Here is a 23,868-nt window from a genome sequence, read left to right as displayed (position 1 = left end):
TAGACTTGCACTATTAATGAACACCATAAATAAATAAAACTACCACACTGTTAAAATATACCACTACAAGTCCTGAATTCAAAACCTTACTGTGAAAGTATTACTAGTAAAATGAACTTAAAGTTTTAAGAGTCAAAGTACTGAAAAAAGGAGTTTAACTAGGCTGAAAGACATTGTTTGGCCGATGTAAGGCGGATATATCGGATAAATTCTGAGTTCCCCAGCCGTAATCACTTGAATGCCATTAATAATAATTGTGTTCATTTTTATGTGTTATCAGTATGTTACAATGAGGACAAAAGTATTACACACTTCACAGCCCTGGCGGAGTCCCATGTCATCCCCTCTTTTTCTCCCTCCCCACTTTCCTGTCATTCTTCAGACCAAATAAAGGCAATAAAAAGCTTAAAATTCATCTAAAGTTTACAATACAGTAAATTAATCAGCAGTCACTATAAAGGTATCACACAATCCTCATTTATTTCTCAACAATCTTATTCTATTATAAATCTTTAGTATGTAAATCATATTTCAATAAAACATTTGTCGTCAATAATCATTTACAGGTTAAGTCAGAGAGTGAAAGCTTCCCTCTGACAAATCCAGCAGTAAACATCTACAATCACACACTCACTAGGTACAAGTGAAGAAAAACCCAAAACATTCATTTACTGGCACAAAGGCTCATAGGATACAGACTGACAAAAAGCCCTTTCAAAAGTGCATTATACAGCAGTCATGTTGCAATGTCTATAAATAGAAACAATAAAATAGACAAATATGTTTCCTTAATATATTTGGCAATATATCACTCTTCTGATTCAGATATGTAAAAAAAAGTGTCAGTTGTATTTTTTCTTAATATTCTTTCTCATGTCATGTTCAAAATATAAGTTACAAAATGGTTTTAAAATAGTGGAAGACATTTTGGAATTTGCAAAAAGCAAAGCAGTGTTTCAGTATATTTACGTCAGTATAGTCAAATGACTGGTGATTGTGAAATAAAGGTACATTTCAACATTAAAGCCTTCAAATAATAACGTCCATATAAGACAACTCGAAGTATAAAAGTGATTTTTGGACTTGTATTATGTGAAGGCTGTATGTTGAGGTTTCTGTTTGACACACTGCAGAAGTAACATCACACAGCACAACAGTACACAACTGTACGGGAGAACAAACATCTCTCTCTCGTCTAGAAAAGCCCTCTGTAAATAAAACCTATGATTATGTTTGTTTTTCCAAAAACAAACCTTTCTCCATCTAAAGGCTTCATGTATCTTAAGACAAATTGCAGCTTCACTAAATTTAATACAAAATCATCAGCTTGTCAAAACATGAGTGATGATTCAAGTTAGGTTTGAAGTAAAAACTCAGTATTTAAAGCACTGAAACTTACATTTTGATATGCGCTCCCTATTTTAACCTATAAGGGGTTAAGTTGGGGAAACATGCACATTCTTAGTGTTTGCATGCATGGAAATCTTGACCTCTTTCAATCAGAAACTGCATTCAGTTAAAGTCTGTTTCCTGAAGACAATTTAAACCGAATGATGCGGCTTTATTGCAGCTTCAGCAGAAGTCCTGCTTCTTCCTGTAATGCTTCGTCATGACTGCAACACAACAAATCCATTTCTCATCATTCCTGACAGCTGAAAAGGCAACAATCTTTAAGATACTGTACTGGATCTGAAATGAGCATGAACTTGAACTTTGCTTTGGACACAAATAGTATTGAGTAAGTTTATAATTCTACGACAGCATCATATCAACACACCAGTTCAAAGAGTTAGTTACAGATGGTTCACTAATGGTACGTTTAAGCTAGTAAAACAAATTCAGTTAAGGTTAGAGTACATTTTTCAAACTCAAAGTAGCTTAGGCAACTAAAATAATACAATTTACCTACCTATCAGTTTACACCTTGTTTCCAGTCACGTCTCATTTATTTCAGTAGAACGGGATTATGTAACGATAGATACTATGTGATGATATTTTTGTCAGAGATTTTACCATTTATACGGTGGTAGCTCTTTCTTGAATATTTCTGGGTGTGTTAGGCCATTGTGGGTATTGCTGCATATCAATAAGCAGGACATGATTGATGGCAATATTGTAGTTTAATGTTTTGTTTTTTTGCGTCAATGTGATAAAGTACCTTGATTTGTTAGAGATGAATTTCCTACATAGGTCAAAAAGAGACATCTGACTGGTTCTTTAATGCATAAACAGTTTCTTCATACATTTTCTGGGATACCGTGATAAAAGGATTTAGACCACATCTTCCACTCCTTCTTTGAATCTACGGTTGTGCACGAGTACATTAATCTGATTTTATAAGACAGGAGTCTTACTTTATGCAATGAGGCAAATAATGAGAACAGACCTTGATTTATCAGACAATTGCACCTCAGGCTAAAGCAAAAACGTGGCTTTATGTCTCCAAAGATGCAATAAAAGAGTACAGGACCTAAATCTGCAGGCGTTGAGACCCCTGCATGTGCACAATCTTCACATTCAAATATGCATAAATCCTCCAGTCACCTACAGTAGGAGTGACGTTATGCTATATTTAAACTACAACATCAAGCTTTTATAAAAGGTAGTGCATGCTCACATTCGACATTGTAACATTGTTTTACTTCATTGTTTCCAGCCTCTGTTTCAGCTTTCTCATAATCAGAATTCACCCGATGCGTTAACGCCTCATGATCAAGCAGCTAGCCGAGAGACACGTTACTGAAATGCCATAACCTTTCATTGAGGTTGCTAAACGTCAGTAGACTCCGTACCATGTTGATGAGCTTATTTCGGAGGTCAGTTTCGCACCTGCTTCTCCTCCTTCTTGTCACGTTCAGAGGAGGTCAGTTCCATCGTAGACCACAGGCTTGTCTAGACTCAGATGATACAGCACTTTCTTTGAGATGAACCTAATTAACAGGAAAGACAGAGGAATGCTTGCGTTACGTTTGCGGTTGCTCCTTCCTAAGGCCTATGCAAAAAAGCGGTTTGTGCTCAAGAGTTAACAGAATTTTTAGCAAACACACAAAACCCCTGACATGAGTCAAAGAGTGACTGACCTGGAGAAAGAGTTGTCAAAGATGAGTGTGTATTCTCCGGGGTTTCTGACTTTAAGCTCCCCCTGGATTGTCTCTTTGTGGGAGTTACAGCGAGTCAAAGGAATCAAGACCTGTAAAGAGCAAAGGACAGTCATCTTGTTTGACATTCATAACTGCAGCAGAGAAACATGTGTCTGCATACATTAGGTACAGGTCTGAAAGGGTGAGAGAATGACAAGAGGATATAGGAATAGAGATCGGTAGCATTTGATCTAATCTGAATCCCGTCCAGAAGCAGCTTATTGAATCTTTTTAGCTCATTTGTGGTGGGGAATGAAGGCTTCTTATTGGGATGACAAACTATACTGACTAATTTTTCTTTTTGCTGTGAGGGAAAACGGCATTAAACAATGTAAAAACAACACCGTGGAAATAATATTAATTCCACTTTAACATTCAGCAAATATCAACTAGATAACTTGCTGATTTTTCTGCATGCACATTGCCTGTTACCTAAAGGGGAACTTGTTGCTGCACTGCTAAAGAATCTGATGGCTCAGAGAATACGGTGTGATACCAGCGGTAAGCTGACGCAGACCACTTGTCAGCCTTAAGTTATCAAACATGTCACAACGTCAAGTTTCAACACCATGCATCACAGCACCCACAGCAACACACACCACCAGTCTCCTGAGCTTCACTGCCTCGCAACAGCTGGTTCACCCTTCTCTGCATGTTGCCCCTCTCTCTCTCCTCATCTGCTCTTCAATTGGTAGTCTGATCCATATACTCCATTTCAAATAAATAAGGGCGGCCATTGAATTCAAAGGCTTTATCCACATTGTCCAAATTAGCTAAATATTCAGCCATCACATTGAAACTCTTTTTACATAAAACTAAGCTACACTTTCTGTACTCTTACTACGCTCATGTTTCCACTGTTGTCTTCCTGTAACAAGTCACCTCACCTCTCCTGAGAAATCAGAATGAGACTTCTCCTTGAGCAAGACTTGGTTAGACACACAGCAGATGAAGCAAAAGGAGCAGAATATGTTTCATTTCTCTATACGGTCATGTTGTCAGACACTTATAATAACAATCTGAGCTGGTCAGTGGCAAACATTGTAGCCTGTTTCACTGCTGCATGCTGCAGCTCTCTCACTAAATATAGGACCAAATTGAAAACTTTGTTGCCCCCCTTAGTCACTTTCACACAAAACATGTGAAAATAAGGTCCAGGTTCGTTTTGTTAACAACTTCTTAGCACCTATTTGTGTACATCACTAATTTTGTTTTTCTTTGCAGACACCTGTAGTGTTAGAAAGTGGCAGATTCAATAAAGATTTATTGTTTTACCAAAGCATGTTCTCTTTATAAATATACTGAAGTCTCACCTTGTGTCCTGAGATAACTTTTGTTATGAATGGGGCTATACAAATAAAATTGAATTGAATCACCTTGGCCTGCTCCAGCGGAGTCTCTGTACTCTCCCTGTAGACCACACTGAAGGAAATGCTCTTCGGTTCAGAGGTGAACGTCCAGGTGACAGTCGGACCAGGATTGCTCATAGTGATGGGGATGGTGCTGTAACAGCTGGACTTGATGAAGAGCTCTCGGGAGCTGTCCCCAAACCCTGAGATGTCATCCACCGTGAAGCGGACAGAGAGCCTACAGCACAGTGAATAAAACAGTATATAAGAAAGTTCCCAATATTGTAGGGCTGCAAGCAACAATTATTTTAATAACTGAATAATATGCTGATTATTTTATTGACTAATTGTTTGGTCAATAAAGCAAAAAATGCAAAATGTGTTATTTTATCCAAGCCCAACCTGAAGCCAAGAAGTAGCTTTGAGAATTATAAAATTCCGAACTCCCCAGTTCCCATCTAACATCTCGGTAGATGAGAAGTGGGGAGTCTCATTTTAATGTTGGACTGGCTAACACCCAGATAATACATTTTTGTTGCTGACTCAAATTATCAGACTTCACTCAGCTCCCTCTAGAGCCATAAAAAGGAGTTAGCGTTCCCTATTAAAAATTCAAAATACATTTTAGTTTTGGGGCTAGGATTTAGAACTCAATGCTCAATGGCACTCCACAGACGCAGGTTCTTGCTGACAAAAGAGGCTTTTCCCATACTGACTAAACAAACTCCAAATTACAACAGAAGCAAAACAGAAGTCCCACAAGACGTACTAAGTAACATTTAGGAACGCTGTCCACACCTCTTATGGATTAGTTTCATATTTCACTTCCTTTGCGGGATTTTGACCAAAGTTTTACCCAGAAGAACACAAGAAACTTCCTCTGAAAGTTTTGGTCTAACCTTGTGACCGCATCAACATACACAACTATGCTGTACTCAGGGTTTCCAGTGTAACTTTCACTGCATGTGAAACTCACGTAAGTTCTCCTGACTTCAGCAGGCAGATCTCTGCATCCTGTAATGCAGCACTGAGGTCCTCTGTATCTTCTGATGTGAGCTCTCCTGCACTGGCACTGCTGTTTCTAGAAAGAAGGACGGATATTTTACATTTATACATTATTATACAAATATATCAATTTGTGAAGAATTATTTTCATCTACCGTGATTAAAAGTTGTACAGAATACAGTAATTATTGTCCATCTTAAGGCAATGGAAATGTCTCTTTGATGGCTCACACAGTACACATTCAATGAAAACATACACAAACCATTAAAACAAGAAAGTATACACATAGTACGGCCTTATTTTGAAGGTGGCATGTTGTAATGGACTGTTTTAATCTCTTATGCCATGGTATATAATCTCCATCACTGACTCACTCTGTGCCATAGTCTCAACTCCCCTGTAAGCGAATGCATGTGAGATACTTACAGCTGTGCTGCCCCCTGCTGTCCATATCCAGGAGAGCAGGCAGTGGCAAAGGAGAGGGAGTCACTGTCGTAGACCCCGCTCACTTCCTCCTCTGTGATGATGTCAAAAACACCATCATCCAGCTTGTCACCTTCATTTGCTCCTAGAAAATAAACACCACTTACACCTTTATTATTGCATTTTATACTTACTGCAGTCTGTGTGCTGTTGAAAAGACACCCTCATCTAAAGCAAATGTACAAATACTTTACTGAGTGAGTGTGTGCTGTTACCTGAAACACTAGTCACAGCTCTTCCAGCCTGCAGCAAACGACTGAAAGGTGTCCCTGGTGTGCTGTTACTCACTTCCTCCTGTGGATAGCGCTCAACTACCGCACTGTGCTGGTTGTAACAGTCCCTGCAGCAGCGCTCTCTGTTGCCGCCCTGCTGGGTGCTTACTGTGTTACTGCAGCAGTAGTAGCAGAAGGGACGCCCACACAGTCTGGAAATAGACATATTAAGAAACTTGCTTATTATTTTAAAACATAGATTATATTACATTATTATGTGTAGTGAGAATTAATTGAAGCTTTTTTATTGAGAATGTTTGAAATAAATTCCTACAAAAACTTTTAAAGAGATAAAAATAAGACACATGTACACCTTTTTTAAGTTTGATATTGATATTTTGCAGTGCTGAGGGAGAATCAGTATCACGCACAGAAAGGCCTAATAATGAAAGTCAAAAGTACGATTTTTAAATAAACCCTCACGGCAACAGGTGGTTAAAACTGATGTGTTCTAATGTTGGATCTTGTTTCTGTTGAACGTGTTGCTCTCCTGATGTTCACTGTTACAGCTGAGAACAGTGGAATGAAAATTATGGTTCTCAAACCACTGTTAAATTCTCAAATTTACAGCTCATTTTCTCACATTATATGCATTTGTTGTTGTTTTCACACAGAATGCAAAATTACAAATATTGTCACATGATCCAGTGACACAGACAGCAATTACACTGCCTGTCTAATGAACTGTTCAACTCTCAGACACGTTCATCTTCACATGCAACATATTTCAACCACCTGAAATAACAGATGAATCTTGAAAATTCAATTAGTAAAATGTTCTTCCCCAAAATTGTTTACAGGTGTAATTCATGTCTCTACTCAAAGACACTACCTAGAGGGAGAGTTTTCCAAAGGCGGCACAGCTCCTGAATATGGAGCAGCAACTTGACATTTGTGAGTTGGGCTGTAGGAAGTGTACTGAACCAAATGTGAAGTGAAATACAGAAATAAAATGTCATTGGGCGTCAGCGACTCAGTTCCTTTAACATTTGACTGTCCATACCTTAAAAATCAAAAAAGGGAAATGTCATTTTTGTGGCAGTGATGAACTGAGGGGTGGATTTATTTACTTCTGGCATATGAGTTTTGCAGAAGAAGTTGGATATTGTGTATAAACTGATAAACTGTCTTTTAATGTTTTGAGAACTACAACACTGTTTCAGGAAATGTGCTAAAGCAATTGCAAAAAGAATCATTGCACTACTAGTTTAAAAGCAGTAGCATTGACATATTGGTTAGCATGGTGATAGGTGTATTTGTTTCTAATGCAGAGGATCATCTGACCTGCAGTCGTGCTTGCGGAGCCACCAGCTGAACTGACTGTGACAGCCCAGACAGTAGTTGACATCTCTCTCTGTCTCCTCATCCCGCAGTTTCTGCTCAAACTCCAGCGCATCAGTCTTCTGCCACAGTGCATCTTTCTCCCTGCAGAGAGCATCAAGCATGTTTGCATATGCAATAAAAATCACACAATATACTGCAGATTGCACAAAACCCATAGATAATAAATCTAGGCATCATATTACAACCATGCTTTGTGCATATTTAAATTAATTAAATTTCACTAACAAAAAGAAAAAACAAACACAGTATATACAGGGAAAATACGAGGTAACATGAAGTATGTTTATACCTGATGAGCTCAACAAGCCTTTCCTCCAAATTGATTTTGGTGCGGTAAAGATCATCAAGTTCAGCAGCTGTCTTGAAATCAAAGCTCAGTTTGTCCTGTGTGATTCTCCGTAGATTTTCACTCATCTCCTGACAGGCGTGCTTAGCCTTTGCTAGACCATCCTCAGATCTGTATACATACATACATACATGCACACATAAACACACAGGGTCATATTTGATACATCCAGAAACATTCTCAGGGGACTTTGATCTGCAGGAGTCTGTGTTGTTGTTATTTTTAGGCTGGAATCTTAAAAAACAGTAAGAAGAAGTTTGCCTAATTCTTAGAGAAGGCATACTAAATACAAAATAAACATTCTGATCTAAAAACACAAGATTAAAAACATTTTTTCACAGAGCTCTAATTTAGTCCAGAATGTGTGATTATGAATACAGTATCTCACCTTGATAAATTCCCTTTCAGATGGATTATCTCGTCTTCTTTCTGCTGGATGAGATTTTCAGACTCGGCCATCTGGATGTTTTTCTCCTCAATCTGTTGGCAATATCTCTGATTCTCAGCCTGCAATCAGTACAGCAAAGAAAGACATTATTTCTGGCTCTTTGTGAATTATGCCTGTGACCATAATGTTATGATTACTTCAACTGCTGATTTACACAATGTAACTGGAATTTGTGTTTTCACTTATCAATCCTAGACACACAAATATACATAGAGCTGCATATATATGTATTTTGTCAGAGGCCATGTTTAACAGTTTCATTTCCTTGGTTAGAACCACTTTCAGTGTAGTATCACAATATCAACTTTTCAACTAGGATTTAAAACACCTTTCGACTGCTTTAGTGATTAGACAGGAGCCATTAAAATCAGCTGATGGAGTACCAAACTTTCAGGCAGGTCTGGAATCAGGGTATCCTCTCACCTCGAGCTGTTTGAGTTTGTTCTCCTGGGTGACCACTTTCTCCTGCTCAGTCCTCAGCTGTAATTTCACTTCCTGTAACCCCTGATTCACAGTCTGGATGAGAATACATACGACAAATGATTTGCTGACATTGCTAACTCATAAGAATCAAGCAGTATACTGACATGCAGTCAGTAAGGAGATTTCCCTCTACTACTTCCCCTCGCAGCACAAACGTGTCTGAATTGTACAGTCAAAAGCTGTAGTCAGCTGTAAAACTGTTCATTTAGACGTTTAGAGGCTACTTTGTGACTTTCAATTTTAGTCAGACTTTCAAATTTAATAAGAGAATGCATCACTACATGTAATGACTTATCCTTTCTTAGAGCTGTTACTTTCCCTATCTGAAGTATTTGCGATGCACGTGTGTACTTAAAAAAGCCAGTTAGAACCTGACTATGAAAAGCCTGAGTATGAAAAATCTGGTTTCTCATTTACATGAAGTGTAAGAAATCAACTTAGAGAAAATGTCACCAGGTTACTTAAATGCATGTAAACGCTTTGAAGCGTACTATTTTTCTTTAGCTGAACTGTTAACTAACCTGGAGCTGGCTGCTGTGGCTCATGGCTTGGCTGCTGAGCTGGAAGCGGAGGGCCTGAATCTCCTCCTGGTTCGACTGCTGCACAGCTTCAGTCTCCTGCTGGGCCTTGCTGAGCACTTGCTGCAGCTCCTGCAAACCCTCCTTGTTATGGAGCTGATCAAGGAGTCGCTGGTTCTCCCGACGTAGCTGCTCCATGGAGGTATTCAGCCTCTCTGCCTCCTGAGTGGCCTCCTCCTCCAGCTCTTGCAACCTTGTTGACAAGCCCTCCCAGCGCAGACGAGCCTCTTCGTTCTCAGCAGTTAGCATACACACATGCACACCAAGTTCAGCTGTTTCTGTGTTGGCTCTATGGAGAGCCTCCCTGGATTCACTGTTCTCCAGACACAAGGTTTCATAACGCAGCTTTAGTTTATTGAGCTCCTCTCTGGAAGCTGTCACATCTGCAGCCAGACCTGCTCGAGCCTGAGCCTCACCATCACGCTCCCGGACAAGAGCCTCCTCTCGCTCCCGGGACCGGAGAATCTCATCCACATGCCGGCGGTTTAGCTCCTCCACCTGTGCTTTCAGTTGTTCGGCTAAGACACGGAGGTCCTCTCTTGAGGACTCTGTCACCTCCTGCAGTGCCTGAACTTTCATCCTCTCCTCAGTTCCTGCTAGAAGCTGAGCCCTGAGCTCCACCACCTCTTCCCGGAGCCGGTGCACCTCCCTTAGGTTGAGTTCCAACTGAGCCTCAGCTATAACTAGCCTGAACGGGGCCTCTTTGGTTTCCATTGAGGATGTCTGATGCTCATCGTGAAGCTTCTGCATTTTTTCATTGCTCTCTGCAGCTCCTTTTTCATCGTGCAGCTCCCCAGTCTGGCTCTCCAGCTCTTCCGCTCTAGCTTGCAGAAGACCACATTTTACAGTCTGCTCTCTCAGTTTAGTCTCAGTTTCCTGCAGTTTTTCAAGTAAATCTGCTTGGCTTCTTTGGGACACTGTGAGGTTCTTGTCCAACTTTGCAGATTTGGCAGTGAGTGAGTCCACTTCCTGTTGAGTTGTGGCTAACTGTTTCTTCAACGAGGAATGAACCTCAAGAAGCTCCTCGTTCTCATGCTCTAGCCTCTTTAACTGAGCATCAGAGGCTTCCTTCTGAACAAGCACCTTCTGGACAGTCTCCTCCAAATACACGTTTTCATCCAGAAGCTTCTTCTCCCGATCTTCCACAGACATCTTTGCAGCCTCAACTCTGCCCTTTAAGTGCTTCTCAGAGGCTCTCAAAGAAGCTAATTGGTCTAACAAGGCTTCCCTGCTCTCAGTTAGCTCTGTAATGCTCCCCTCGCTCTTCTGAACTGTTTGGAGTAGCTTTGCATTTAATTCCATGAGATTGCTGCATTGGGTTTTGTAGTCTTCAAGGTTCTCGGTTTGATCACAGGAAACATCTTCATTATCAGCAAATCTAGAGCTCAGACTTTCTTTCTCAACATTTAGCTTCTCCAGTTGCTCCTCTAAATGCTTGATTCTCTCTGAACTAACAGCTAGCTCTTTCTCTCTGTTTTTTAGAGTTTTTCTTACATCCAAGAGCTGGCTCTCGAGTTCCTCATTCTCGCTACTGCTCATGCTACATCTCTGCTCTTCCTCCTCCCTCTCCTCCAGCAGTCTTCTCCTCAACTCCTCTGCTTGCCGTTCCCTGCACTCCAGTGATGCTTGTAGATCCTGAAGCTGGGCTCTCAGGTTCCCCGTCTCCTTCTCTTTCAAAGTCAGCGCTCCCTGAATTCGACCGACTGCACTTTGGAGTTCCTCCAACCGTTTGAGCGCCTCCTCATGTTCATCATGGGCTCCGGCTTTTACTTCAGCCAACTTCCCCTCACTGTTGCTCAACTCTTCTTCCCTAAGTTTTAGCTCCTGGGACAGACGCTCAGAGTGCCTGGACCTGTCCTCAGCCTCTCTCTTTGCCTCCAACCTCTCCTCCTCTGCTGTCTTGAGTTTATCCAGGAGTTCCTGGATTTTCCAGGCTGAGTCGCAGTAGCTAGCTGTTTGTTGTCCCTTTTCTTTAAGAGCCTTGTCCAACTTAGAGAGAAGCTCCATATTTTTGTTCTCAGCAGCTGTGAGTCTTTCTTGAAGTTCACTGTTTATTACTTCTCTACAAGTTTGAAGGTGATTTGCCCTCTCCTGATTATCTGTTTCTTGGATTCTTTGGGTTGTTGTAGACACTGGGTGGCCAGAGAACTTCTGGGCTGCTAATAGCTGGCCTTGAAGGTCTTTAACCACACCTTTCAGCTCAGCAGCCTCTTTGCCTAACTCCTGAACCTGTACTAGAAGCTCTTGTTGTCTGAGCTCAGACTGGTCCAGCTCAATGCGGAGGTTCTCTGAGATGCTGCAATGAGAAGGTTCCCCCAGTTCTACCAGTTCACCAAGGAGACTGTGACTCAAGTCTGGGATTGGGTGAACCTCCTGCGCCTGTTCAGTGAATGGAACAAGAGAACTCTGGTCAGGTGCTTTACACTTCAAACAGTCACATTTACACAAATATGTGTGCACTATGTGTACAAGTGTGTGTGTACCTGTGAGTGTGCGTAGCTGCTAACGAGACTATTGATGCTGGAGCAGCGACTGGGAGGCTTCCATAGGAAAGCTGATGAGGCAGTGCCTAATGTCCGCCTTTGACATAATGAGATACCAAATAATTAAGGTCAATGATCAAAACCTGACAGTAAGACAAACATGCCAACAATCTTAACGCAAGAGAGTAACTTAAGTTTACAGAAGTGAGTATTTGGGTGGTTCTATGGTAACACCAACTACATAATCACATGAGCCAGGAAATGATTCAATACTTAGAGAATGCAATTGTGGGTTAAGTTTATATTTGGTTGTTGATTTTCAGATGAATTTTCTTGAAAAAAACTGAACCACTTGATGAGTGAAGAACTGATAGAAAGATTCATTTATTTGTTAGAAACCTATATTACTTTATATCCATATTTGTTGAATATGGTTGCCTGTAATGTACAACTGCACAGAAAGTCAAACTTTACATTTAGATTACTCTATTTCTTTGTCAAAAAATGTTTATGCTATCAATTCACTAAAATGTATTAAAAGTTTACCAGTTAAGCATTGTGTCCAGTTCTCCTATGATTAGTAACAGATTACACAGTCCCTTCTCTGAAATTTTAAACTGCATGTCTACAGTTGTTTTCTAGGAAATTAGGACCTTTAAAACTTCCTATTTTACATAGAATTAGAGTTCACTTGAAAGTCAGAAAGATGTTTTTAGAGTAAACGTATTCCTGGAAGTTACATATATTGACATATATCTAACATTTCTTCGTACAATGATAAAACTATTTAGCCACCCAGGCATGATTCATGCTAAACAACAAAGTGTGAGGGGTTTTGTTTGGGTCACATCAAATAATTTTAGGGTACTCATGGGAAATGAAAAGTTGAACAAATATTTGCCCTGAATTACAAGAACAGAAAGAAAAAAACAGCAGGTGTAGAGCATATCATACATACCACATCTATACCGTCTACTGTAATCCTATACAATAGCCCTCAAAAGAAACAATGCATTTGTAAATTACATCGTTATTTTATAATCTGTGTGACAGGTGTTAACTCAACCTTTTTTCAGGTAATCTTTTAGGCCATAGCTTATGTTGTTGTAGGTGTTGCTGCACTGCATTATATTATAAGATTTAAATAATAATCAAAATAATGTGATTCACAACAACAACAACAACACAAATTAAACTGTGTTCACTGCCCGTAGAGTCACTGAAAATTCAAGAAAAGGAAGTGCAAATTTTTGGCCAAGGTGTTGACAATCATCAGCATGCTCTAGCACACACACTTACACACACTCAAACAAAAAAAGACCTGTGAATGTGCAGAGTGATCAGATAATTAAGTGTTACTTAAGTTGTGAAATACCCAAAACTGCTTCACCACAATTTTTCATTAGCTAAACTAAACTGGCTAAACGTCTGTCTCCGATCAATTTATAAACTATTTCCAGCCTTAGATTGAAATTCAAGTTCATTTTTTGCAACAAAAGGAAGGAAAGGAAATGATTGTAAAAGTGTAAACAGATAACTGAAGACATTGGTTACCTCGCAAAGCTTGGCCAATCGGCATCGAGGTCGTAACCTCTGGCTGCCACGTCAAATTGGATTTGGTTGAGCTCATAAAGATGGTTGATTATGTCAGCAGTGAGGTGAGACTTGAGGAAGGGACTCCGGACATAATACCAGTCACTGCAGGAGAAAAATATAAACAATAAAAACATAAATTGATACAAAACAAAGTGTATATTGTTGGTTACGCAATGTGTCTTAAGTAAATAGTGTGCTGTTTATGTTAAGATAAGCTTTATTGATCCCATGCAGGGACACACAGCATAGTAATAAAACAAAGAACAAAAACAGATGCAAGCAAGCATGAAAGAATAAAAGCATGAAAATACAGATACTAGGGGTGTGGGGGAAAAAAATCAGGTAACAATCACACGTCTTACACTCTATGATTCAAAATCAATTCAGTTGTGTCGGGACTACAGGTGAAAATAAGCTGTTGAGCTAACATACACTGAACTAGCACAACACATTTAAACCAATGTTGTTAAGGTCACTGTGGATTGCTGTGCACCATTTCATACAAATAAACGAACAAAACTAATATACAATTGTGTCAACTAAGACTAAAATGAAATCAAACCAATTTGATTGAAAATGATTAATGCTGCAGAGGTGCTTGTAGGCATTTTTTGTTACTTTTGGACAGAGCCAGGCTAGCCATTTGTGCTTGCCTTTATACTAAGCTAAGCTAACTGGCTGCGGGCGGTAGCATCACATTTACCATACAGTGTAGTATCCAGATTCTAATCTAAAAAGCATGTGTTTTTCCTAAAAAAAAATCCATTCCAACACCTTTCAATTAGGTGGTTAGGATGTCTGCAAACTGTGAATGATTGGTCAACATATGATGCATATTCTATTATGCATCATAAAACCAAACTTTTGGGAATTTGGAGATGAATGGATGAGGAAGTGAGACGTGGTTGTCTGTGACTGGTCTATGTGGCAGTTGCAATTTCTGTAAAAAAAGGAATGTTATTTCAGGAAGGGAGAGTCACACTTCCTATAAAGGATGCTGTCAAACTGCATCTCAGTGATTCAAAACATGTCTGGGCAACTTGGAGGGAAAAAATGTTGAACAGAATGCAGAGTATATAAGAATATGTATGTCTTCTGACCTTGTGACCTTCTGGTTTATAAGACACTGCTGCAGCGTGTCAGCAAGACGCTGGTGAACGAGCGAGTAGCGGATGAAGGCCCTTCCTTTCCCCAGTGATGTCTTCAACTGAAGACACACAAAAACATGCACAGTCTCATATACAGACATTACCTCGCTGTGATAATGTGAATGTTACAGTTGCAGGACTTTAAAATGCTAGTCATTTTTAACAACGTTGCAACTAACATTTCTTTTCATTATCAATTAGTCTGCCCATTCATTTCTTACTAGTGGGCCATTTTGCCATTTAGTCTGTAAAATGTAAGAAGACAGCAAAAACTGTCCATCACATTTTCAAATGGGTCCAAGATGACGTCTTCAAATGTAACAAAATCTCAAATCTAAAGATATTTGGCTCACAATTATAGAGAGAACAGCAGAAAACCCTCACATTGGAGAAGCTACAACCAGGGAATGTATGGGGTTTATTAAAAAAATCCCTCAAACTCAATCAAAATGATTTATTTTTTTCCTGTTGATTGTTTAGCTCTAGTTGACCCCAATGTAAAATTGTGTTTTGTTAAAATGTGTCCAAGCACAGAACATTTTGTCCAAGTTTAAGGTCATCATCATCGACACTAAATCTACAGTGTGTCTGTAAGCCCAGACTCTTCAATACATAAGCAGATGGATGGATTTAAGTAAGACACACAGATCTACCATAAACACCAGCTGGAGACTTACGTCAGTGACTGACCAACAAGAAACAAGAAAAGTAAAAGAAGAGTAAAAGTAATATTTTAAGTTAGAGTACCAAAGGTTTCCATCAAGTAATTATCAGTCAGCTGGTATTGACTACACTACGTAACGTACAGATATGTTTTGCTAATAAATGAGCGCCAGTTAGCATAAAATGAGACATGTGGTCTTGCTATGCTTATAAAGCAGGACTTATTCAGTAATTAGCCCCCTCATGCTAGAATACAGCTTATTTATAATAGGGTTTTCCTAAAAAATGGAAGACAACAAGAGATCTGAAGATATAAGATCACCTAGGGCGGTGAGAACAAGCATATTAATCAATTAATTGCAAAAATAACTGGCAGATGAATTGATAATAAAAACAATCATTTGTTTTGTAGCCCTGCACTGCTCCACAATGCACCAATTATTGATCCACTTCCAAAGTAGCATGCTGGATGCGTATTCTCGTGTAATTTTAGCACAGAATATAAATCAGCAATGAAATGTTAAGCCTTCACACATTTATATTTCCAATTATTATTTTTGAAAGCATCACTGAAAACGTGCAATTAAACACTCAGATAATTAATAAAAAAGAAAAACTTTTTTTAAGAGACAAAAACAAACTTTGCGTGGTTCTAGCTGCTCAAATGTGAGGATTTGTTGCTTTTCTCTGTCATATATGACTGTAAATTAAATACTTTTTGGACTGTTGACCAAACAAAACTAGCAATTTGAATATGTCATCTTTGAGCTTTAGTACATTGTAATAGGCATTTTCTTCAACCATTTTCTTACATTGTATAAACTAAATGATAAACTGAGTAAAGAAATTCAGCATATTTATTAATATTGAAAATAATTGTTAGTTGTGGCCCTATTAGAAAGAACAACATGGCATGTATATGACATTTTTAAGAATAAACAAATTCAGTAACAGGCACACAGAACGTGAAACAACCTACTAATTAAATACAGCATAAACTAGGACTAATGTGTCTACAGTTATTCCAGTATGAAGCTCACCACTGTGAATTCCCAGGATAGAAGGTGAGGCAGAAACAGTATAGTACAGCAGGTACAGTTGTAAGGCAGCAAGTAAATTAGCAGCACTGAGTCTTACTGTACCCGACCGAGCAAAGGATTAGTTACATGGTTACAGTCATTGCGTATTTGTGTGCGTTGCACGCCATGGCAGGGCCGAGTCAGCGAGGGTGATTGTGTGTGTGTTGCAGAGGAGGATTACCTCAGGGATGGACTTAACAAAACGGATGCCATCGTTAGCTCCCTTGATCTTAATCAGGCAGTCGCAGAAGTAATCCCAGTAGTCTTTTCTCTGACCAAGAAAGGTTGTCTTCTCTTTCTGGTCGAACTAAGAAACACACAACACTTGATTATTGCATTACCTCCTCAGAAACTGTCCAACACTGCAGTGTGTAGTTGAGAACATGGTTCAAATTGTAATCAATATAATTCCTATCAGTTTCCTCCCTCTTTCAATTCAGTCTTTCTTTCAATCTGGGGGTCGAGACCCCTCCTAAGGGGTTAAGAGATGCATTTAATTGGTCACAAGATAATTAATGGCACAGGGAGGAAAACTTTTACTGTAGTTCTGCTACACAACACAACTCAAAATGAAACTTTTACAGAAGTTTTGTTTTGTATACCATACCTGTAGCAGGTATTCCAGTTTATAGAAGAACTTGTGCAGGTTGGCGCTGTCATCAGTTATGGGTTCACCACACTCCCTGTGTTCTTTACTCAACTCTAACACAGCATCTAAACAAGGCAGTTACAGCATTATAATCAGAGATATATATATTTCTATCAAATGATGTTATCGTTTACACATAGAAGGCAAAACATAGGCTTTTGCTCCGACATTTCTATAAATCACAACACATTTACTGATGAAAATCTGTGACTAATCTGTATGCAGATTCTATTAGTTTTTCCCTGGATTTCTCCTTTTGGTCCATTATTTGTGTACACACACACACAGGCACACATAGATATACCTATTTTAAAAAGTACCCATTAAAAAACCTGTCGCATGCCACACAGAGTAATATACTGTAAGAGACTATAGGAGATGGTGTTGATTGTAAGTGTGAACAGCTTAATTACCATGCAAATCTCTGATTATCCTCTGCAGTTGATTATCTCCAACTGATGAGGAGGAGGCCATTGTGGGGTACGGGCAGTGCAGTCAGGAAATTCTGCATGTGGGATTAAAATAACAGAGATTATTATTATTCTAGTTATTACTTCAGAATAGTCCCCATGACATAAACACTGTTCCTTAATATCCCTGAATTGTCAAGAATATACTTGAAATAAATAGCACAAATTACAACAGGTGACTGTGAAAACATGACAAAGCTATTTTTATGTTTAGTAACAACTAAACATAAAAATAATACTTCCCTGCTGTAAAAAATAAATAAATAAAAAATCTCTTTCATAAAGACAGGGCTGACTTCTGAAGTCTTAACCAAATTAGACACATTTAAATATTCCACATGGGTCTGTGAATTTGTTTAGGGGACATGCTGGAGAAACCACAGAAGCTCAGTAAACAGAGGAGGTGCAGCGTGAACGGCACATCACGACGACAGGTGGAAGCTTATCACTGTTTGTAGCGACAGTGTCCTTATCAGATCCCCACTGACACACCATTCATCTGCTGTCATCTGCCGTCGCCATTACGAACAAGCAAAGTTGACTGAAATCACTTTGAAACACCTTTAAAAATGCGACAAACAGTGACATAAACATCGATTTGTCAAAGCTGTCGAGAGCTATCGGACATGCACCTGTTCTCAGCTCTTCATTTCCAGCTCGTATTTCACGCAGATTTATGTTACAGACCACCGCAGCTTGGTTGTAAATAGAGAAAAACACTTCAAAATGGAATAAATTGTCAGGAAAAAGACGTACTTGATGTGTAAAATTGTCCAGAGTGTCCAGTTTGTAGATGATACAGCAGAAACTTGCTAACATTAGGGGCGGGCACTGTGGATGATTGACAGGGCGAACGGACAAATAGCCGCCTGCTACTGCTGGAAGTTTGGTTGAGAGACAATTGGTAAATAAACAGAAAGCTGAGACGTGTGTCCTGCTTTATAAACTTAATATGTGTTGTTGTTTTTTTTACTATAACACTGCAATTACGTGTTTGTGAATGATTATTAATCAATTAACACTTTGGCAGAATATCAATTACTGACTACTATTTGGATAATTTAGTTAGTATAATATATTTGAAGATTAAGATTGTTTCTAGCTTTTTAAAATAGTATTATACATTGCATATCTTTTGTTTGTTGGATTAAATGACAATTAATAGACCAAACTATTAATCAGTTATTCAAATAAATAATTTACAGATTAATCATTAATGAAAATAATTGTAAATCACAACCCTGTTGGATTATGATATTGTTTATAACGACTTTCTCTTCTTGTTGGTATTCTTGTTTGGGGACAAAGCTGTAAAGCAAAGACTGAGAAATTAAAATAGTTTACCTGTACTGTTTCAGGGGTAACAGTCACACAACATAGAGTATGTTTGAGATTAAGCGTAAAGCATAATGGACAGCAGAAACAAGTATTAACAATTAAAGGGAACATGTCTTGTCACATCAGTTGTTGAACAGAACAGAAGTCGTGTGTGTGGGTGATCTGAAAATGATGATATGATTTTACCTCATGACACCTTTGTGGTCGATACTTAAGGAGCCATTCCCAGTTCCTGTGATATTTGCAGGAAAGGCTCTCGTGTGTGCACCGCCTTTGTGCAGGTACAGTATGTTTTTTACACTTTACTCAATTATTTGTTACAGACAGGATCTCTCACGAGGTAGGGCTCAGCAATATTAAGTTAAAGTTTACAATGTTTTTTTTTATTGTTGTTTTACTGAAATATTTGTAATGTGGATATGATGACTAAACAGTTGCAGTCAGTGTCAGTGTAAAAAGATGGAAGAAAGATGTAGTATCTCCTTGTAGTAATAGTCTAGCTTTAACAGAGGCAAAGAAAACATTTAAAGGTGCAGTTCACCTTTTAAGAAATAATAACCTTCCCATATTCCTCTAGTCATCATTATAACAATAGTTTTAGTTTTATTTAGCTTGCTTTAGAGATAGTTAACTTTTATTTCTTGAATTAACTGGAATTTTGTTTAATAACATTCACAGAGAATATTTTCTACCATAAAAAAAAAACAGCTCCTAAAGAGCTCACAGTGACGTCTGTGGATTATCCAGAGTAACTGAAACATTGCTTATGGAAAGAGAGTGTTGCTGTTGAATTGTTCATAACATGTATTTATTAAACAGCTGTTTTTCACCCCACAAGGCAAGGGGTCCCATAAGGCTTTGAACAATGACAATAATAATACAAATAACAATTAAAATGTATATTAAGATAATTATATTAAAATAAAGTGCACATTATGATACTGAGTGTATTAACAGATTGTTTCACATCCATCAGCGGCTTTTAGTTCTTCTTGCACATCAAGCTCAAAATTCAACTACTGTGTCTGTAGTCTGTGTAATCTGACGTGTTTGATTTACCCTTCTTCCTGCAGGAGGAAAATGGCTACAACTGAATACTCCACACCTTCTACAAGCATGACCACTGACTTCAACAAAAACATGACCGATTACTATGACTACGACGAAAACTATGAGAGTGATGCTGAAATGTGCTACAGAACAAGCATTGTGCAAGTTGGAGCGATCTTCACTTCAGTGTTCTTCTCCATTGTGGTGATCCTCAGTCTGTTCGGCAACATCCTGGTCATTGTAATTCTGGCCATGTATGAGAATCTCAGATCCCTCACCAACGCTTTCATCCTGAACCTGGCTATATCAGACCTCTTCTTCACTGCCGGCCTGCCCTTCTGGGCCTACTACCACGTGTATGGATGGACTTTAGGGGAAGATGCATGCAAAATAGTCAGCTTTGTCTTCTACACTGGCTTCTACAGCAGTGGTATCCTCCTCATCCTGATGACTGCTCACCGTTACGTGGCTGTCATGAATCCTCTGTCTAACATTGTGTCCACCAAAGGCTTTTACAGCGTCCTAGCCTCTCTGATAATTTGGGCAGTGAGTGCATTGGCCGCCAGCCCAGCCTTCGCCTTCACCCATGTCACCAACAATTACTGTGTGTCTAAGGATTCTTACTGGAGCTTATGGGGAATCTACCAGCAAAATATTCTCTTCATATTGAGTTCAGTAGTGTTCATTTTTTGCTATTCTCAGATTATGTGCAGGTTGCTCCGTCCCACTGCCCGAAGAAGGAAGAACAAAACTTTAAAACTCATTTTCACTCTCATGATTGTTTTCTTCATGGGCTGGGGACCTTACAATATAGTAATATTTCTACGGTCATTATATTACTGGCGTCAGCACTATGCTGACTCAAAGGCTGCAGCTGGAAGTTGTGAAATGTTAAAACAACTGGATTACGCCTTTTACATTAGCCGTCTTTTTGCCTTTTCACACTGCTGCCTTAACCCTGTGTTTTATGTGTTTGTGGGGATTAAATTCAAAAACCACTTGAAGAAAATGCTGAAGAGCTGGGGTCACAACAACAACAGCATCCGTAGTAGACAAAACCGACTCACAATCACATCGCTAACTAGTGGTGAAGAGCTTTCAATGTAGTTCCAGTTTCCAGGTTCCAGGAGAAAGGAAACTTAATTCAAAATCCTACTGACATATTTGTTTCCAAATAACTAACAATCCAGGCTTGTATTAGTATGCCGTGTGCTTCATTCCATATGTCTAGATAATGTTAGGCATTACCCACAAGCCCCAGACCATCAGGGCGGATGACACATTCAAATTCCTTTTAAATTTGCTTAATTGACTACATGGGACACCTGCTAAACATCAGCATGTTAGCATTAGCATTTAACTCAAAGCTCTGCTGTGTCTATGTACTCTCCCACAGAACTGCTAGCATGGTTGTGTATATTATTTGCTTGGGCGTGCATAATTGTCAAGCTACAATCATAGCTGACATACACTCAGTGGCCGCTTGATTATGCATTTTATCAAATCAGCCAATCATGTGGTAAGAACTTGATGCATGGACATGCAGACATGGTCAGTAGTAAGATTGCCAGATTGGGTGGTTTGAGTTTCTCAGAAATGGCTGATTTCCTGGCATTTTCACTTACAACAGCAACAGTGACTGAAATTAGAACAGGGAACTGAAGCTACAGTAGGCACAGACTCAAAACTGGACAGCAGAAGACTGTAAAACTTTACTTTATCTGACCATATATTTAGAACATAGAACCTGAATCCGTGGATCCATCCTGCCTCGTGTCAAAGGTGTAGGCTGTCGGTGGTTGTGTAATGATTTCTTGGCACACATTAGGCCCCTTAATATCAATTAATCATGTTTTAACTAACAATTCAGGTTAGCAACTAACCTGAGTATTGTGGCTGACCATGTGCATCCCTTTATGTCAACTCATCTCCTGATGTACTGGTAGCCAACCTGGGGGTCCTATCCCCCCTATGGTTCGCTTAAGCTTAACAAGGGTCGCAATGACTTCTTGATTTTAAGGGGTCAAAGACAACAGGTTTAGGCTTATTAATGTATGATTGTTAAAAATAAAAAAATAAAAAACCTTATACAGACAGAGAGTTACATTAAAAGGACACAAACTTCCTGCAGTTGTTGTGTTGACTATTTAGGTTGATTGTACAATTTATTAGCTGTGTATATATTATTCATCAAATACAATATTATATATCCATAAAATATGTCACTTTGTCAGGGTTTAACAATAAGTTCAGTGTCAGTAACCAAATCTCACAAGTATTAGAAAGGTGGTACCTGACCACTGGGTGTGTGAGGCTTTTATTTGACAACAATGATATGTAATGTATAATGTTTCATCCATAATTCCATCTTGTAGTTTCCAATCAAACTGTGCTGTTATTAAACAACAATAAGTGTCTCTGTGTTATGTGATTTTGAATGCATGATGATAAACTGATTACACATTGTAACAGAGATGATATAACTGTAAGTGATTCACTTTGATTAACTGCATTTTACTTTGTCATATAAATCATTTAGATCTTTTATATTTTACCTCCATTTCACGGGAGTCATTCTATATTTTCAAGAGAGTGTTACTTTTGTTTGAATTTATTTGTTCATAGTGTCTATTTCCACACGATAATATCATCATAATCATCATCATCATTATGTACATGCTTTACAGTAAAATAAAAATCCCTCAATTTAAGTTCTGGAGTGTCTTTTTTTTTAAATAGTGAATTACCATCATTGTTGTACCCACGTAAAAGCCTAACCTCAAACATTACTTAAGTTTCTTAAGCTGGAATGCTGATGCGGCACCTCAATGTGAAACAAAAAGAGGAACCATGAATTTGCTCTTGTATATCACAACTTTTCCTTCACAGTGCAAATCAGCATAAGACGTGACAGCCGTTGTTCTGGGTAAGCTGCTTTATACTTACTGTTATTGCTCCCCATATTTTAGCGAGCTGTTAGTACTAAATGGACATTTTTTACGGTGGCCATTTTGAAATGGCATAGCAACCACAGGTGTTGCCAATGACACTGGAGAAGGTTCTATTTCATTCTCTGTTACACTAAATGGAACTTAATTAGTATCATTGGTAACACCTTTGTTTACTCTGCTATTTTATGTCAAAGGACTAAAGAGGCTTATTGTGCTCCATATTTAATATATAAGAAAATATATATATTTTTTGAAATCACAAGGTTGGAGACATGTGCTCAGTTTTAAGTACATTTTGCAAAATAGAATTTTGTGCTCATATTTTCCAGAAAACCTACGACTCCACAATGAACAACCAAAATGAGTTCGACAGTGGTTTTGGAAAACATGATTGTGGGACTTTTGACTTCGAAACTCTCAGTGGTGTCTTCTTCATTTTGATCTTCATCATCAGTGTCACAGTCAACATTCTCCTCTTTTGTGTTCTTGTCACCTACAAGAAGAAAAAGGTTACAGATCTGTTTGTCCTGAACCTTGCCTGCTCTGATTTGGTCTTCACTGTCACACTTCCATTCTATGCCGTCTATCACCTGCACCACTGGATCTTTGGTGACTTTGCCTGCAAATTTTTGACTGCAACATACTTTGTTGGTACTTACAGTAGCGTCATTCTGCTGACTGCCATGACTGTGGATCGTTTCATAACAGTGGTGCTGCACAACTGGCCAAGTAACCCTAGAAAGAGGCAGAGGTGTGCAATGGGCGCCTGTGCAGCTGCCTGGGTCATCAGCATGGCTGCATCCATTAGCGATGCTATCAAAGTAAAGGTAACCAACCATGAGCTCAATGTTTTCTACTGTGAGGATCCCTCTAATAGCTCTGATGTCAACGTGGGATATTACCTCCAATCGTCGCTGCTCTTCTTCCTCCCATTTTCCATCATTGTTTTCTGCTATTCTGCCATCCTCAAGACAGTTCTGCAAGCCTCAAAC

General features: G+C 38.9%; 2 protein-coding genes across 5 annotated transcripts; one reads left to right on the top strand and one right to left on the bottom strand.

Annotated features, from left to right (window-relative positions):
- Nucleotides 1-455: 455 nt before the first annotated feature.
- LOC118334430 (FYVE and coiled-coil domain-containing protein 1-like) lies at nt 456-18,369 on the bottom strand. Of its 4 annotated transcripts, XR_004797017.1 has the most exons (19): nt 18,294-18,369; nt 17,481-17,572; nt 17,026-17,132; nt 16,600-16,725; nt 14,629-14,735; nt 13,487-13,630; nt 11,933-12,029; nt 9,393-11,828; nt 8,812-8,904; nt 8,329-8,447; nt 7,884-8,051; nt 7,535-7,675; nt 6,194-6,402; nt 5,922-6,063; nt 5,466-5,570; nt 4,517-4,727; nt 3,081-3,190; nt 2,793-2,930; nt 456-1,613 (listed from the first exon to the last, which is right to left on the bottom strand). XR_004797017.1 is itself a non-coding variant. In XM_035670335.1 (18 exons), the coding sequence occupies exons 2-18, from the start codon at nt 17,539-17,541 to the stop codon at nt 2,855-2,857; spliced, it is 4,452 nt and encodes a 1,483-aa protein (XP_035526228.1). In that variant the 5' UTR covers nt 17,542-17,572; nt 18,294-18,369; the 3' UTR covers nt 456-2,854. The 4 variants fall into 4 exon arrangements, 3 of the variants coding, with proteins under 3 accessions (XP_035526228.1, XP_035526229.1, XP_035526230.1); XM_035670335.1 differs by having other exon boundaries at nt 456-2,930; XM_035670336.1 differs by having other exon boundaries at nt 456-2,930; nt 18,170-18,309.
- Nucleotides 18,370-19,944: 1,575 nt separating this feature from the next.
- Nucleotides 19,945-22,616, top strand: LOC118334236 (chemokine XC receptor 1-like). Its single transcript, XM_035670077.1, has one exon. It carries the CDS (start codon nt 19,956-19,958, stop codon nt 21,030-21,032), a length of 1,077 nt encoding a protein of 358 aa, XP_035525970.1. The 5' UTR covers nt 19,945-19,955; the 3' UTR covers nt 21,033-22,616.
- The last annotated feature ends 1,252 nt before the right edge of the window (nt 22,617-23,868 follow it).

The sequence above is a fragment of the Morone saxatilis genome, unplaced genomic scaffold (genome assembly GCF_004916995.1).
Source record: "Morone saxatilis isolate NCDOM2014 unplaced genomic scaffold, NCSU_SB_2.0 Contig23, whole genome shotgun sequence".
Lineage (NCBI taxonomy): Eukaryota > Metazoa > Chordata > Actinopteri > Moronidae > Morone > Morone saxatilis.
This window is presented reverse-complemented; position numbering and strand designations above follow the sequence as displayed.

What these genes read in the sequence shown, in the direction of transcription:
- LOC118334430 (XM_035670335.1), bottom strand. Translation starts at nt 17,541, where the DNA reads ATGGCCTCCTCCTCATCAGTTGGAGATAATCAACTGCAGAGGATAATC. An exon ending in GCCACAGCAGCCAGCTCCAG is followed by an intron (nt 8,905 to 9,392) that starts GTTAGTTAACAG and finishes ATTCTCATCCAG; the next exon opens with ACTGTGAATCAGGGGTTACA. An exon ending in CTGAAGTCAGGAGAACTTAC is followed by an intron (nt 4,728 to 5,465) that starts GTGAGTTTCACA and finishes ACTGTGCTGTAG; the next exon opens with GCTCTCTGTCCGCTTCACGG.
- LOC118334236 (XM_035670077.1), top strand. Translation starts at nt 19,956, where the DNA reads ATGGCTACAACTGAATACTCCACACCTTCTACAAGCATGACCACTGAC.